Source organism: Aquila chrysaetos, chromosome 4 (genome assembly GCF_900496995.4).
Source record: "Aquila chrysaetos chrysaetos chromosome 4, bAquChr1.4, whole genome shotgun sequence".
NCBI lineage: Eukaryota > Metazoa > Chordata > Aves > Accipitriformes > Accipitridae > Aquila > Aquila chrysaetos.
Genome location: NC_044007.1, coordinates 14,516,590 through 14,529,627, shown reverse-complemented (window position 1 = coordinate 14,529,627; position 13,038 = coordinate 14,516,590). Strand labels below are relative to the sequence as shown.

The window sequence follows — 13,038 nt, the reverse complement described above, 5'->3', positions numbered from 1 at the left end:
GCAACAGGAAGACACTTCTATTTGGAGCAAGAGTCCCTACATGTTGTTAATTAGGAGCAACTCCTGTTTAGACAAGCCCCCAAGAAAACTGTTCCAGCATGCATGCTTGCCAATACAGACTGTCTTTATTTGTTGTAAGTATGAATAAAAGCCATGGATATCAATTTGTAAATATTAAAGGGTTGCATATGCCTGTTCACAGGCAATTGCTCAAATGCTTTAGTTGTCATGTTGTTTTCTGCAGGTAGGGGAGACTGTGGCCCCAAGTGCAAAATCTGGCGGGTAATCTTGAATAATATATGGAATTACGTTCGGATTATGTACTGGTGTACACAAGATTGTTTTCTGGTGTTAAGATATTAAGCTGTAGAAAGAGGGACAGCTTTTCAAAGGCTTGTTGAATCAAGGTGTCCCCCCCATCACCCCTTGTTTTTCACCCTCTCTCTTCTCCCCTTCTCCCCTCAAACTGGTCAGGGTTTGTCAGTGAGCTAATTCTCCTAAGCAGCTCTTGAGAAAAACTTCTTCTAGCGAGAGAAATGTGACTGGTGTCAAGTTAGATCTTTTCCAGTCATCATGCAGACTAGCTGACGAAAAGTGATTAACATTACTTAAAGGGAAAACGTCAAGGTTTTTTGGTGAGAAGCCTGTTTCCCAATGCCAAGGGATAAAGAATTTACCACTTCACTTGAGCGTTGGTTCCAGTATATAATTGCATTCACCGCTACATTTTTTTCATTTTTGTTCCATTTGATTTGGCTCCTGATAAATATTTCTGAACACGGACACATTTTTAGAATTCCTGCCTAAACTTTCAATTTGCGTACTGCAATATATGCTTAATAACTTTACCTGAGGCATTTATATTTGTAGTTTACACTAGGTACAATTCAATTTATTGAGCTACTTCTCCTCCATACAGCCTGATTTTTAGCAGGTTTGTGGAGGTGAGGGAGCCCTGACAGAGAGAACAGCATACACCACCAGGGAGAAAATCTGAATTCCCTTTCTGTTCTTTATTCCAAATAAATTAGCCTGGACAGAATTCAGTACGGATACAATTGCTATAGACTGCAGAAAAAGTTCCCACTTCCATTTGGAAATTGTGGATAAATTTGGTTTTTCAGGTTTCTTGAGGTTATGTGATCATGCTCTGTTTGACTTAATGATTTCATAACCTCTTAGCAAATTTGCATCCACTTTAGCAAGTGGGTGGAGATAATTAAGATAATGAAATTTCTATGAGTTTTATGAATATAGGCAAAAAGGTACAGCGAGAGACCCTATAAATGCTCTGAGTGAGGAAAAGGGTTGTAGTTGGAACCCATGTCTTTTGACATGACAGAGAACTTGAAATATTTATAAGCCCACCAACCACAGGAGAGCCTTCAGTCAGAATGTAGGACATAAATACTCATTTCTGGGGCTCTTGGCTACTGGCTTGTTTGTGGAACACCAGACCAGTCCTGGCACACTCCTACACAATGTTTGGACAAAGGATTTCATAGAAGTGGGTTTCCGTTTTGTATCAGATGAACTCTGTCCATTTAGACTTACAGTGATGACTGAAAGCTGGGTCAAGCCATCTGCATATGTATTATATGCTAGTTTTGTTCTTGCAGATTATCGTGCAACATAAGACTGGCTGAACATTAACAGAACCTGGAATATATTTTAAATGTAAAGGTCCATCAGACATACTGATAATTGCATGTTCTATAATTAAAACTGTGTGGGCTTTTCTTTCTAAGTATGGCAACAGCTGTTAGAGCACATCTGGAAAATATGCTTTAAGCAAAGGTATTTTAGCTCAGAGAATTTCACAATGCATGGGATATTTACCAGCACTTCTTTCCAGAATACTGATCGATTTATCAGTATTTTTATTATAAAAGTCTTCTTTTTTTTATGATGTTTGCAAAGCTGGTTTTGAATTCATATCACAGATTGTCCATTCCAGTGTAGTTCAAGGCTAAATGCTGCACAATAAAACCATTGCTTTGCTACTGTTTTTAGGTAGAAACCTACATAGGCCTTTAATGCCCTAATAATATTTTCTTCACTGATTTCAGCCAAGTATTTTCCCTTTCTTTTATTCTAAAAATAAATAACTGTTTCATACTGGAATCAGATTGAGAGGAAAATTGGTTGAACTCCTGCTCTGTGCTTCTTGAGGCTCATGTTAATGGCCTTTTGTGCTATCTCACTCTCTAGAAAATATAGTTGTACCCCCTACAGCTATTGTAGAATTACTCAGAACTTCTTTGAAGTTAGTGAGGGTGTTTACAAGGTAGGATCGTGGCCACTTGGAAATGAATAGCAATATTTCTGTTTGTGATAGGAGCCCAAGCATTGTGGTTTCTATGCTTTCTTCAGAACTGCTGTATAGACATGGCACTACAAAACCAGTATGGTTAAAATTATGAATTAAAATGGGAACATAAAAAACTTTATAAACCGCCATCCATTAATTTATTGATAATGTTACTTTTTTTTTTTTTTGGGGGGGGGGGATGACTAAAAGTAAAGATGCAGAACTCCAGAACCTGTACTAACAAGGTAATACTCTAATCAAGATCTTGCATTCTGACCCAAGCATCTCAAAACCAGCCAACCAACTTGTTTTCAAAATGATGGGGGAGATTTTGCAGATAGGTAGCATTTACCAAGAGTTCCCCAAGTGAGAAATCAGTTCTCCTTTATTTGGCGTAGGAGGCAACTTTTTTATGCTAGATAACATTGTGTTGGAACAGCTTTGCGCCTGAATTTTAAATCATACATGCTATGTTGTGCAGCTGGAGGCAAAATGCAGTTACCCAACCAAGGAAGAAACTACAGCTAAAAAAATGAATGAGTTTAAAAAAAGAAAAAATCTACGGCAGTGATACCACAAAATAAAAGAGTAACATGGAATGTGTTAGTGGCAATGTGGGAAAATTAATTCCAAATTATTGACAGTTTAATTGACCTACAGGAAATATTTTAATGGGCTTAGTATGCTCCGCTGTTCTTCATTTTTTAATCTTTTCCACTGGGCAGAAAACCAGTTTTTCCAAGTATGGTTTTTAAAGTTGTAACAAATGGTTGCTGTGGATTGCCTGGTGGTCAGATGCCAGCAGTGGACGTGTGACCGAGTCTCTTCCTCTTCCATCCAACACCTGCAAAGCCCATCCTGCGAGCAGGGCTTGGGTGCCTCTTCTCCACTCTTGTCCCAATCTTGCTAGTTACAGAGGCTCTTTGCAATTGATATTCACAAGGCGATTTGACCCCCAGGCTCCGGCTGCATGAAGAAAAGGTCATTAAAGATCGGCGTCACCACCTCAAAACGTACCCGAACTGCTTCGTTGCCAAAGAGCTGATCGACTGGCTGATTGACCATAAAGAGGCCTCTGACCGAGAGACGGCAATAAAACTGGTGCAGAAATTACTGGATCACAGCATTATCCACCATGGTAAGTGCAATATCAGCTGCTAAAAAGTTCTAAACTAAATTTTATTGACTGCTGTGAAACAGGGAAATCCCGCTCCTGTTCTTCAACCAAGTATAGGAGAGGTAGAATCCTTTCCCTGCCAGAAAGGGAGCATCTCCCTTGAACTGTGCTGCTCCGCAAGGTCCCTCGTGTCTCGAGGGACAGCGAGAGGCTGAAGAGGTGTGGAGTGACATTCCCCATGTAGTGCAGGGAGGGGGAAGTCACTGGAGACTGTGCTGTTGCTTCCTTGCCCCCAGAGCAGCCCCAGCTGGATCCTGTCCCCTCTCGTCCCGCTGCCCTCACCTCCCTGCTCCCCAGAGCACATTTTTTCCAGCTGAAAAACCCATCTGAAAAATCAGCCGGCAAAAAAAGGTCATTTTTCTCACGTGGATTAGTTCTCCGGCCCTGTCCCTCACACCAGCTGCACAAACATTAGTGCTGGTACAGCTGCAAGAAGGTTAGTGGTCTGGCTGTGCCCTGATTAATTTTCTCCTAAACTTGTTGTCTATTTGAGATCTGTTCCTTTCAGCTTCTTGAATACCAATTTACACTGATGAAAAGGAGACTGCCAATTCAGTGGTACCATTTAGTTGCCTTTTAGTGCACAAAAAGGCTAAGAAGCACACAAAGAAGATCCAAGCCCTTGATTTCAAACGTCTAGTATTACCCATTTCAAAAAGGCAAAATGTACCATTTGTTCCTTTTTTAAGAGAAAAGTGAGCGACTGTGAACAGACGAATGTTGACTTTATGCAGGGGTCACTGTATGTGCAGCAATACTGCTGCTATCTGCAATACATTAACAACACCTTAATTAAAGTAAGAAATGCACATATTGAATGAGTGCCACTTCTACAGCTTCTACTTGGCTATTAAATTAAAATTCTGGGTTGTTATGGAAACTGCAACTCATGGTAGATAGTTAAAGAATAAAGTAATTATAGGGTATTCAAATCTGACTACTTAATCCTCTATTGAGAAAATGTCAGTGAAGAGTTGCGTGGATGCCTGAGTGACTTAATTTAATTGAGCAATAGATGTTTTATTGCTGAATGCTTGTTTAAAGCTTTAACAACCTTCAAATGTTTTCTACCTCAGGATCCAATTGCATGGTATAACTTCCGTACATATTTTATATATATATGTATATATATTACACATAGTGCAGGTGGTTTTTGAAAATGTTCATGTATTGCACTCAAATCTAAAAAAATAGTTTGTGAAGTGAGCTAGGGTAAATTCAGAGACGTTCAGTCAGGTTCTGCAGGACGCTCAGAGCATCCTTGGGGTACCAGTTCCTGCTCCTGTAGTACAGAAGGTGAGCCCATGTATGTGGGCTGCCAACTCTGCTAGGAGCAGCTTGGTTGGGATATCTTTCCCATTAATTTATGCCCTTGCTGGAGCTCTGTTCTGCATTTCCAAGGGCCTATGGTCAGCTGCTGTCTTATAAACCTTATTTAGCATTTCTCAGTGTGTTCCTGTTGTACTTACCATTTGCTAGCTGGCATGGCGGAGCAATTGAGACAATTTTAAGAGGGCAGAAGGCTTTGATTTTAACTGTTTCTGCAGCAAATCTCAGGCTTCCTATGGCATTGCTCAACTGATAAAAGTAACTTTAAGAAGTTTGCCAATCCTTAAATTACTGGGTGTTCTACACTGGTAGCCTTTTAAACAAACAAGCTAACAGACTGTTTTCATGAAAAGGTTTTCCAGATATATAGCAGATGGATGCTTTTTTGCTCTTTATGTTCACAGTAATACTCACAAAACTGATGAACACCTATCCCCCTCACCAAGAAATGTGGTTGCCTATCTGAAAGTTTTCTCCAGCCTTTCATCAGTTATTAGAACTGAATAAAGGTGTATGCTCAGAAATACAGGGGGTTAGGCTCCATATGTGCTTGCTTTGAAGTTCAGCAGGCGATACCTGCTAGATGGATCCTCAACTCCTTAACATCTATATGAAGATTTTTTTTTTATTATTTTATGTTTCAGTCTGTGATGAGCATAAGGAATTCAAGGATGTCAAACTGTTCTACCGCTTCCGAAAAGATGATGGGACATTTCCGCTGGACAATGAGGTGAAGGTGTTCATGAGAGGACAAAGACTGTATGAAAAGTATGTTGCATTCAGTATCCATAATGTGTTGATAATAGTACCATGGGAGGCAAATTATACTTGTTTTTCTATTTTTGAATAGTCAGAGGCTTTCAAATCATGCAGGAATGGGTCTGGGTAATCCCATGACTTTAGTTGGTAACCCTTCTCTGTCTTTCCCATTTCTTTTTTACTTTTCTACCATATTCACTTGTAGCATTTTCTTTAAAATGAAATAGCATTTTCTGATGTTCTGTGTAGTCCTATATGAGAACCCAATGTAAATTTAAGTCCTTGCACTCTATTCTGTAAAAATAATTACTAAAGGATGATTTGTCATGTAAAACTGTAATTACAAGACCTAAAACGTTAGTACATCAAAATGCACTGAACAAGTGGCTACATATCTGTTGCGAGTCCATATCCACAGCTTCACCAGGAGGTATGATTTTAAATAATAGGTGAAATTAATCTTCAGTGTTCCATTCTGCAAAGCTTCTACATCAGAAAGGTTATATTAAAAGTAGTTTCAAAAAAACCCCATCCAAGAACATCCAATTAAGATTTGAAACAGATGATTATGCTGAGATACTGAATATCCCACTGGATTACTTCTGTCAAATAACTAGGCAGCTTAACCATACTTCCCAATCTATAATTAATGACATTTTTATTCAGGATGTAGAGATTGTGACACGCTACTTTCAAGCAGAGAGAATAAAAGCCATGTTGGCATATGCTACAAACTAATGCAAAAGTTGTGATGTGCTGTTTACCAAAAAGCTGAAAGTACTGTTCTAGACTGAATCCCACCCACTCTCCTGCTTGGTTAGAGCAGAAGTGTGCAGCAGCTGGGAGAGATGCTGTGTTTTCTGGGTGGAGTAATTTTGTTTCCCTCTTAGAATAAAGCACTCAGAAAAATCGCAAGTTGAAAAGCTGATGACAAATATTATTTTCAAGGTTAGAAGGCTCTGAAGGTCAATTTGGTGAAAGAGCAATTAAACCGAAATATAAACCAATAGTTGTAAATGCCACTCCTTTTGTTGCACCCATGATATAAAATTCCCTGAGACTCAGTGACTGTGACTATTGAAAGTAAAAAAAAAAAAAAGTTGTATAAAGACACAAGAAAATACACCACTGGAAAAAATCCTTCATTGGATGCACTGAGACAGATTAATTGAATCACCCACCTCCAAAATCTTCTGTGCCTTACTAAGCACAGCATTTGCTCCTTTACTCTGTAACATGTAGTGCCTGCAAGCCTGGCCCATACTATGAAAAGCTGATCAGTGTGTCTACAGTAGCAAACTTTTTTTTTCCTATTTGTTTTCTATATTGCTATTTCTATTCTTCTGTGAGAAAAATATTTTTTTGTTAGTGAAGCTGATAACATGAAGGAGCCATGGTGGGAAGAACTCTGTTCTACCAGTGTCTGCTTCCATCCCCATTTGTCTGCATGGAGAACTATCCCCAAACCAATGTCTAATGTCCACTTTGTCCAACACTATACTAGTAGAAAAATGTTCATAACAGTATAGATTGTTCCCATCTTGGAAAAGGAGTTAATGGCAAAAGCAGCACCTATTTCTAAATATAACTGCATCCTCATGAGGTGGTTGCTCCTAGGCAATGTATTTGAAGGGTTCAGAAACTTTTAAAACCAGCCCTGAGTGCTAAATATAGCATAGATTAAAAATACATGGCTTTTCAAAAGCAGTCTGTGACAGCCAAAGCTAGTAAAAATTCTCCATGGATCATTGGAAATATTTTATATTCATGGGAGATAAGAATGCATACCTGGGCTATCTGGGCCTCACTTTGTTTAATGTACCAAATCTAGTGCGCAGAGCACTCAGATTTCGTTAGGTCCCTGGTCCATGCATGCTTATTAGCAACACCTTCACAGTTTCATTGGATGCATTTTAAATTCAAAATCTAATACTGAAAGTCAGGCTACTATGGAAAGAGTTCTGAAATTAAATGTGTGTATGTGTTGTATCAGTTTGCTGATAGTGTTGAGAAAGAAAATATTAATTCAGTGCATTTAAAATAGTTATTAAATGGCAACAACTGGAGAATAGTATTCATGCACAGACATGAAGTCACTTACCAGTATATTCAACTTGTTTATCAAAATGCCTGTAGGACTATTTTCAAGAGAAATGCAACTATGCCAAAGGAAATCTCTCTGAATCCAACATATTTGAAAAATCTGTGTCTAATTTTGTAGATGTTGCTGATCTTCACTAGACTTTGCTAGTTTAAGACAGACATTATAATACTATTTCCTGCTCTTCTCCACCCACCGTATTAAGGCTGGAGTACCGTTATATTCAGAAGCCAGCATAGTTTGTGCTTGCCACAGTTGTGGACATGTCATCCAACATCAGTCCGTGCAGATTTGTACACTCAGTGGGTAAAATGAGCAAAATGCTGTAGGAGGATCAGCAGGTTGTTACATGGGCAGAGGAATGGATGCGTTAGGCAGGTTCCCTGCATTCAGACAACTGTTTTGGGTAAATGCCTTGTGCTCTCCCCTGGGACATGGGAACATGTCCCCCTGCTGAGGAGCTCCCTTTCCCTGTCTCCCTTCTGTGTGATCACAAAGCTCCTCATAGCCTGGATTCTCCTCTCTTGTGGCATTACCTCCTTCACCTACTTGTGGACATCTTCGGTGGCTGTACCTGTGCAATTAGAAGATTTAAAATCAGTCTCTGGTTGTATTCTCCCTTCATTTGCACTGAAAATCATAAATTTCTGATGTTCAGATTCCCTGCACATCATTGCAAACTTTGGTAGTCCTTTCTGTGAACATGCTTTGAGGTTCAAGTTAATAACTAGAGACGAAACCTACTGGATTTCCTCCAGTTTTGTCTGAAAATTGTTGAATAGTTTATTAAGCCCCAGGATGATATCAGTTTTCATGCTCTACAGGACTGACCAGATAGATTGAATGAGATAAACATGTTTCCTGTTCAACAAAACCCTCCCTGCAAATCTTAAATATGTCCAGTACAGACCTTTCATAGCTTAAAAAAAAAAAAATCAAGTTGTGCAGGCATCCTATTTTTATGATGTTTGCAATTCTCAGTAGGTTTTGGTCAGGCACATGATAGTTTTTTCTGGTGCAGTCGAGTTTAGGAGCTATAAGTCATCTCATGATGTTGACTTCAACTGAGATTTTTCAACCCGATTTCACCATGAAAGAAGTGCAGATTTATGGTTTTAATTTCAGGAAATCATTCAGATAATTTTGAGACTGCATTCTTTGAATTACTTTCATTTTAACTCATCAGTGGTTAAGTCAAATTTATCCTCTGGTGCAGTTATTTAGATAAAACAAGCTTAAAATTTTCTTTTGAAAAGGGTTTGGATTTCAGTGTTTGGCTAAATACATTCCCTTAATGCAGGATAACACCAGTTTTAGCAAATAATATGTTTTGACATGAATAGCCTCATGTTTTTTTGAAACAACGAGAAAGTGGAAGAGATAGAGGCAGTTTCCAATTCTGGCTAATGAAAGGCCAGGTTCTTGGCTGATGTAAATTGGTACAGCTTTGTTGACAGCTGCTGAGTTACAGTGATTTACTTCAGTTAGCAATGTAAGTCTATGGACTGCTGTTTCTGGGTTTGCTAAACTGTCAATTTGTTGTGTCTGTTTGTTCACAAGTCCAAATCTTTTGCAGTGCTATTCTGGGCACATGCAGAAGGGTGTGAAATGTCAAGCTGAGGTTTTTTCCACTTGATATTTTTCCAAATTTCTTTTGTGTCTCTGTAAAAATCTGACGATTAGCATCTCTTTTTCAAGAACCTCTCTATCTGTGACTTCAATGGTCAACTAATTATAGACTTATCAAAGAACAATTAACACAATCCTAAGGATTTTTTATTTGGTGCCCGCAGAGCCTGGGTAACCAGTTCTGGGTAACCATGCAGCAGATGGTACGAAAAGACACGAGCCTTGGCTTTGCATTTTTTTCCTGGGGGGAAAAGAGCTTGGTGAACAAGACACATTTAAAGATGGTCCCTTGGAGCACTGTCTGTATTAGATGTGGTTAGTGTGGGACAAAATGTTGCCTTGCATGCAGATGCTTGTAAATAAAAATATGAAAAAGAATAAAGTCTTCGCAAGAGCTCTGGAGTCAATACCTTGTCACCTGTGGCACATACTCTTGCCTCATCCCTGACTTCAGCTAATTTTGACTTTCTTAGTTCTTACTCAGCTCAGAGGTGCTGGCAATGATGCACCAACATCTAAACAAGGAGTTCATTATATCTGCCACTGACATACAGCTGTGGCTGAGCAGCCTTTGCCTGCTTTGATGATCTGCTGCCTGGTGGTCAGATCCAGTCAGGTCAGGCTTGAGGTTAGCTCTCGTTAAAATCAAGGGAATAAATCTTTCAGGCGAAATCACAAGGGCTGGGTCCTGTCAAACCTCCTCATTGTAATTTCAAATGAAACTTTTCTCTGTGTTCTTATGGTACAGACTTTTCTGATGCCTCCCAGAGGAGGTGACATTATATTCCATGAACTCTGGACATGCTGGCAGTTCAAAAGTGATGGCCCATGTATGGTTTGAAATTCAAATTTTTGATCAGGAGGGCAAAGCTTTCAGAATTTTCCTGTTGTAGTTCAGTTGTGCCCTTAATTTCAAAATAGTTAGTGAAGGGAGGGGACTTACTTAGTCTTAGATGGAAAACAAAAAAACCCCATGCCATTCTTGGGCTGTTATTCTGAAAGTCTTACCACTAGTCCTATTATTAAACTATAATAAATAAAATAATTATGAAGAAAAATGAAATTAGTAAATAAGGAGGCTATGGTGCTCAGTCTCCCAACAAAACAAAAAAAGAGTGGGATTCTGTATTGAAAGGGAGCAATTCTCATTTCTTCTTTCAAACTGTCTTCTCTCTCCAACTGTCAATCTTACTTTTGCATCAACAAAATACTGAGGCCTTTTTTATTTATTTATTTATTTTTTAATACTATCTCAGTTGTGTAGGTTACTTGAATGGAGAAGAATTTTATTAGTATATTTAAGCTATGTACATGCCAATTGCTAGGAGATTTAGAGATGTATCAGGATGTTCCTCCAAACTCTGGTGTTACATGGAGCCAACTGAGGCACAGAGACTCTGAGACTCAGATGTTAAAATGTGTTCAGTTGTGTAACTTCACTAATTGCAGCTGCATCACTGGGTGTTGGATGCTAAATAGTTATCAAGCACCCAAACCACAAAACTACCTTTTTGTTGTTCCTCTTCAGTTTTTCTGCAGCTGTATTAAAGCTTATGGGGAGAACTTTCAAAACCACCTAAATGACTTCAGGGCATAGTTCTGCTAACTGTAAAAATTAATTAGGAATTTTTGAACACATTAGTCACAATCTGGTGCTTTTAGACTAATTTTGTTTCAAAGTTGATTATACAGTAACTTTTAGAGAAACTAAGGAACTAAATAGGGGAATTGTGAAACTGAGAAACCTTGTTTTCTTTTAGGGAAAAAAAAAAGGCATTAATTTCACACAGGGATATAAAGCCTAATTTTTTTGGCTAAGCAGTATAATTCACATCCTAAGTTTAGATTGATAGCATGAAGAAAGATTTAGTAAGTCAGTGAAAGATTCAGATATGTTTGCTTAATATCAATGAGATTTGCCAGAATAGATCTGGAGTTGCCTTTTTGAAGAACCGTTTTCCCTACAAATTTTTTCACCCCCCCATACCAGGCTGATGAGTTCTGACAATACCCTTCTGCAAGCCAGGGAAGAGGAAGGAGTCAAGTACGAACGGACCTTTGTGGCATCAGAGTTCATTGACTGGCTGATCCAGGAGGGAGAGGCCACGACACGGACTGAAGCAGAGCAGCTCGGCCGCAGACTTTTGGAGCATGGGATTATACAGCACGGTGAGAAATTTACTGCCAGGTAGCAAAAGCTACACTTTGTAGCACTTTCTTCAGGTCAAATCATGTGGAGGGTCTCTTGTCGTCTTGGTCATAATATGTCCAAGTTCTAAATAATTTCAGGTAGGAGTCTATGTAACTTTCACAAAAGGGTGGCTTTTTCAAAAGCTCGTTATATTAGTTCTGAAAATTCTGCCTCAAATGCAGAATACAGCTAGAATTTGGGATTGTATAATAACAGCATAAGGATGTGGATGAAAATCCATGCTCCTGCACTTGTAATTAACTTGTAGAACTTGTTATCAGCGATATGTATAATTGAGGTAAATAGCTTTGTAAGAATCAAGTAGGGATTAGAGCCATAAATAAGCTATATTTTCTATGTAGAATAAAAATGACAGGTTGTGTATATCTTCCTACTTGAGGACAGGAGCAGAGCACAGTCTGATGCAAGAAAAGCAGCTTTCCCTCTTGGTCATGTTGCAGAGTTGTTCTAGTATGTTTGGGCCAGAAAGAGGACATCGCCTTCGGCCGAAGTATTATTATATTTGTCCTGGCGGTGTAACTTCTTTGAGGCAGGAATTGAATATTTCTTCAAGGTCCAGCACAATGTGTCTGGCAGATGCACCTTCACCAAGGAGCTCCCTCTGTTAAGGGTGGAGGAGACAGAGTTTTCTCTCCATATTGCCCCGAGGGTGAAGAAATGAATGCTCCTGGCACTAAACCGCATTTTACATGTTGTCATCATCTACTCTCGGTGCAAGCTGCCCTTCTGTGACCAGGCGTTTTCCACCATAAACGCGTTGCAGTGCCTCTGGGAGTGATGAAGGGGTGCCAGGAGATGACAGAACAAGCTGGCAGAAGCTGTTCGGTACGTTGCTTAATGCACAACGGGAAAGTAATCAGATCCTGGTGGCCTGAATGTTGTCACATCAACACTAATTCTGACAGAGAACAAACAATTCACGATATTAACAGGTTCTTAATATACAAGGTGCTAGATTGACTAGGTTGCTTGTTGCTTTGTGAGAAAACCTAGTTTCAAGGAATAGAGAAAAAGGGGGTGTAAGTGACATGCACCGTTCCTTCGTGGTTGTAATCATGCTCACATTATCTTTAGCTTCAAATTACTAGGAGCTACTTCTCAATGTTTACAGTAATCAGCTTCCAGTTCTATAATTACCCCTGTGCTTCCTATGATTTATAGGGTGCCAACTGCTTGGAGCCTGACGGACAGGGAAGGTATGCCACCCCTCCTCTTTATAGCAGTAATGATTTCATTCCTATTTTTACCCGAGCATTTTCTGTGTATTATATATGAAGTACACTTTCCTTAAAAAAATAAAAAAAAAAAAGACAGAAGTGATATTTACGCTGCTATTGATGTTTTTGCAGAGGAAGTAAAGTCAGGACTTGACATTTGGTGCAAAGCTGGATTTACTTTGCTATTGAAATCTTTGCAGAGCTAAGAAAGTCAGGATGTGACTTTTATTGCAGATTAACCATTGTTTCAATAACTAAGGCAAATGCTCAGCAGTGCATCTTGGCAGGGAACTAATTTTGCCC

General features: G+C 39.1%; 1 protein-coding gene across 3 annotated transcripts in view; it reads left to right on the top strand.

The window, feature by feature from the left end:
- The window catches only part of DEPTOR (DEP domain containing MTOR interacting protein), a 78,165-nt gene that overhangs the window by 27,071 nt on the left and 38,056 nt on the right, over window positions 1-13,038 (top strand). For all 3 annotated transcript variants that reach the window (XM_030011630.2, XM_041123027.1, XM_041123026.1), the window contains 3 exons: window positions 3,271-3,449; window positions 5,462-5,585; window positions 11,297-11,475. In XM_030011630.2, the coding sequence (XP_029867490.1) occupies window positions 3,271-3,449; window positions 5,462-5,585; window positions 11,297-11,475 (482 nt within the window). The remainder of the gene's footprint in view (window positions 1-3,270; window positions 3,450-5,461; window positions 5,586-11,296; window positions 11,476-13,038) is intronic.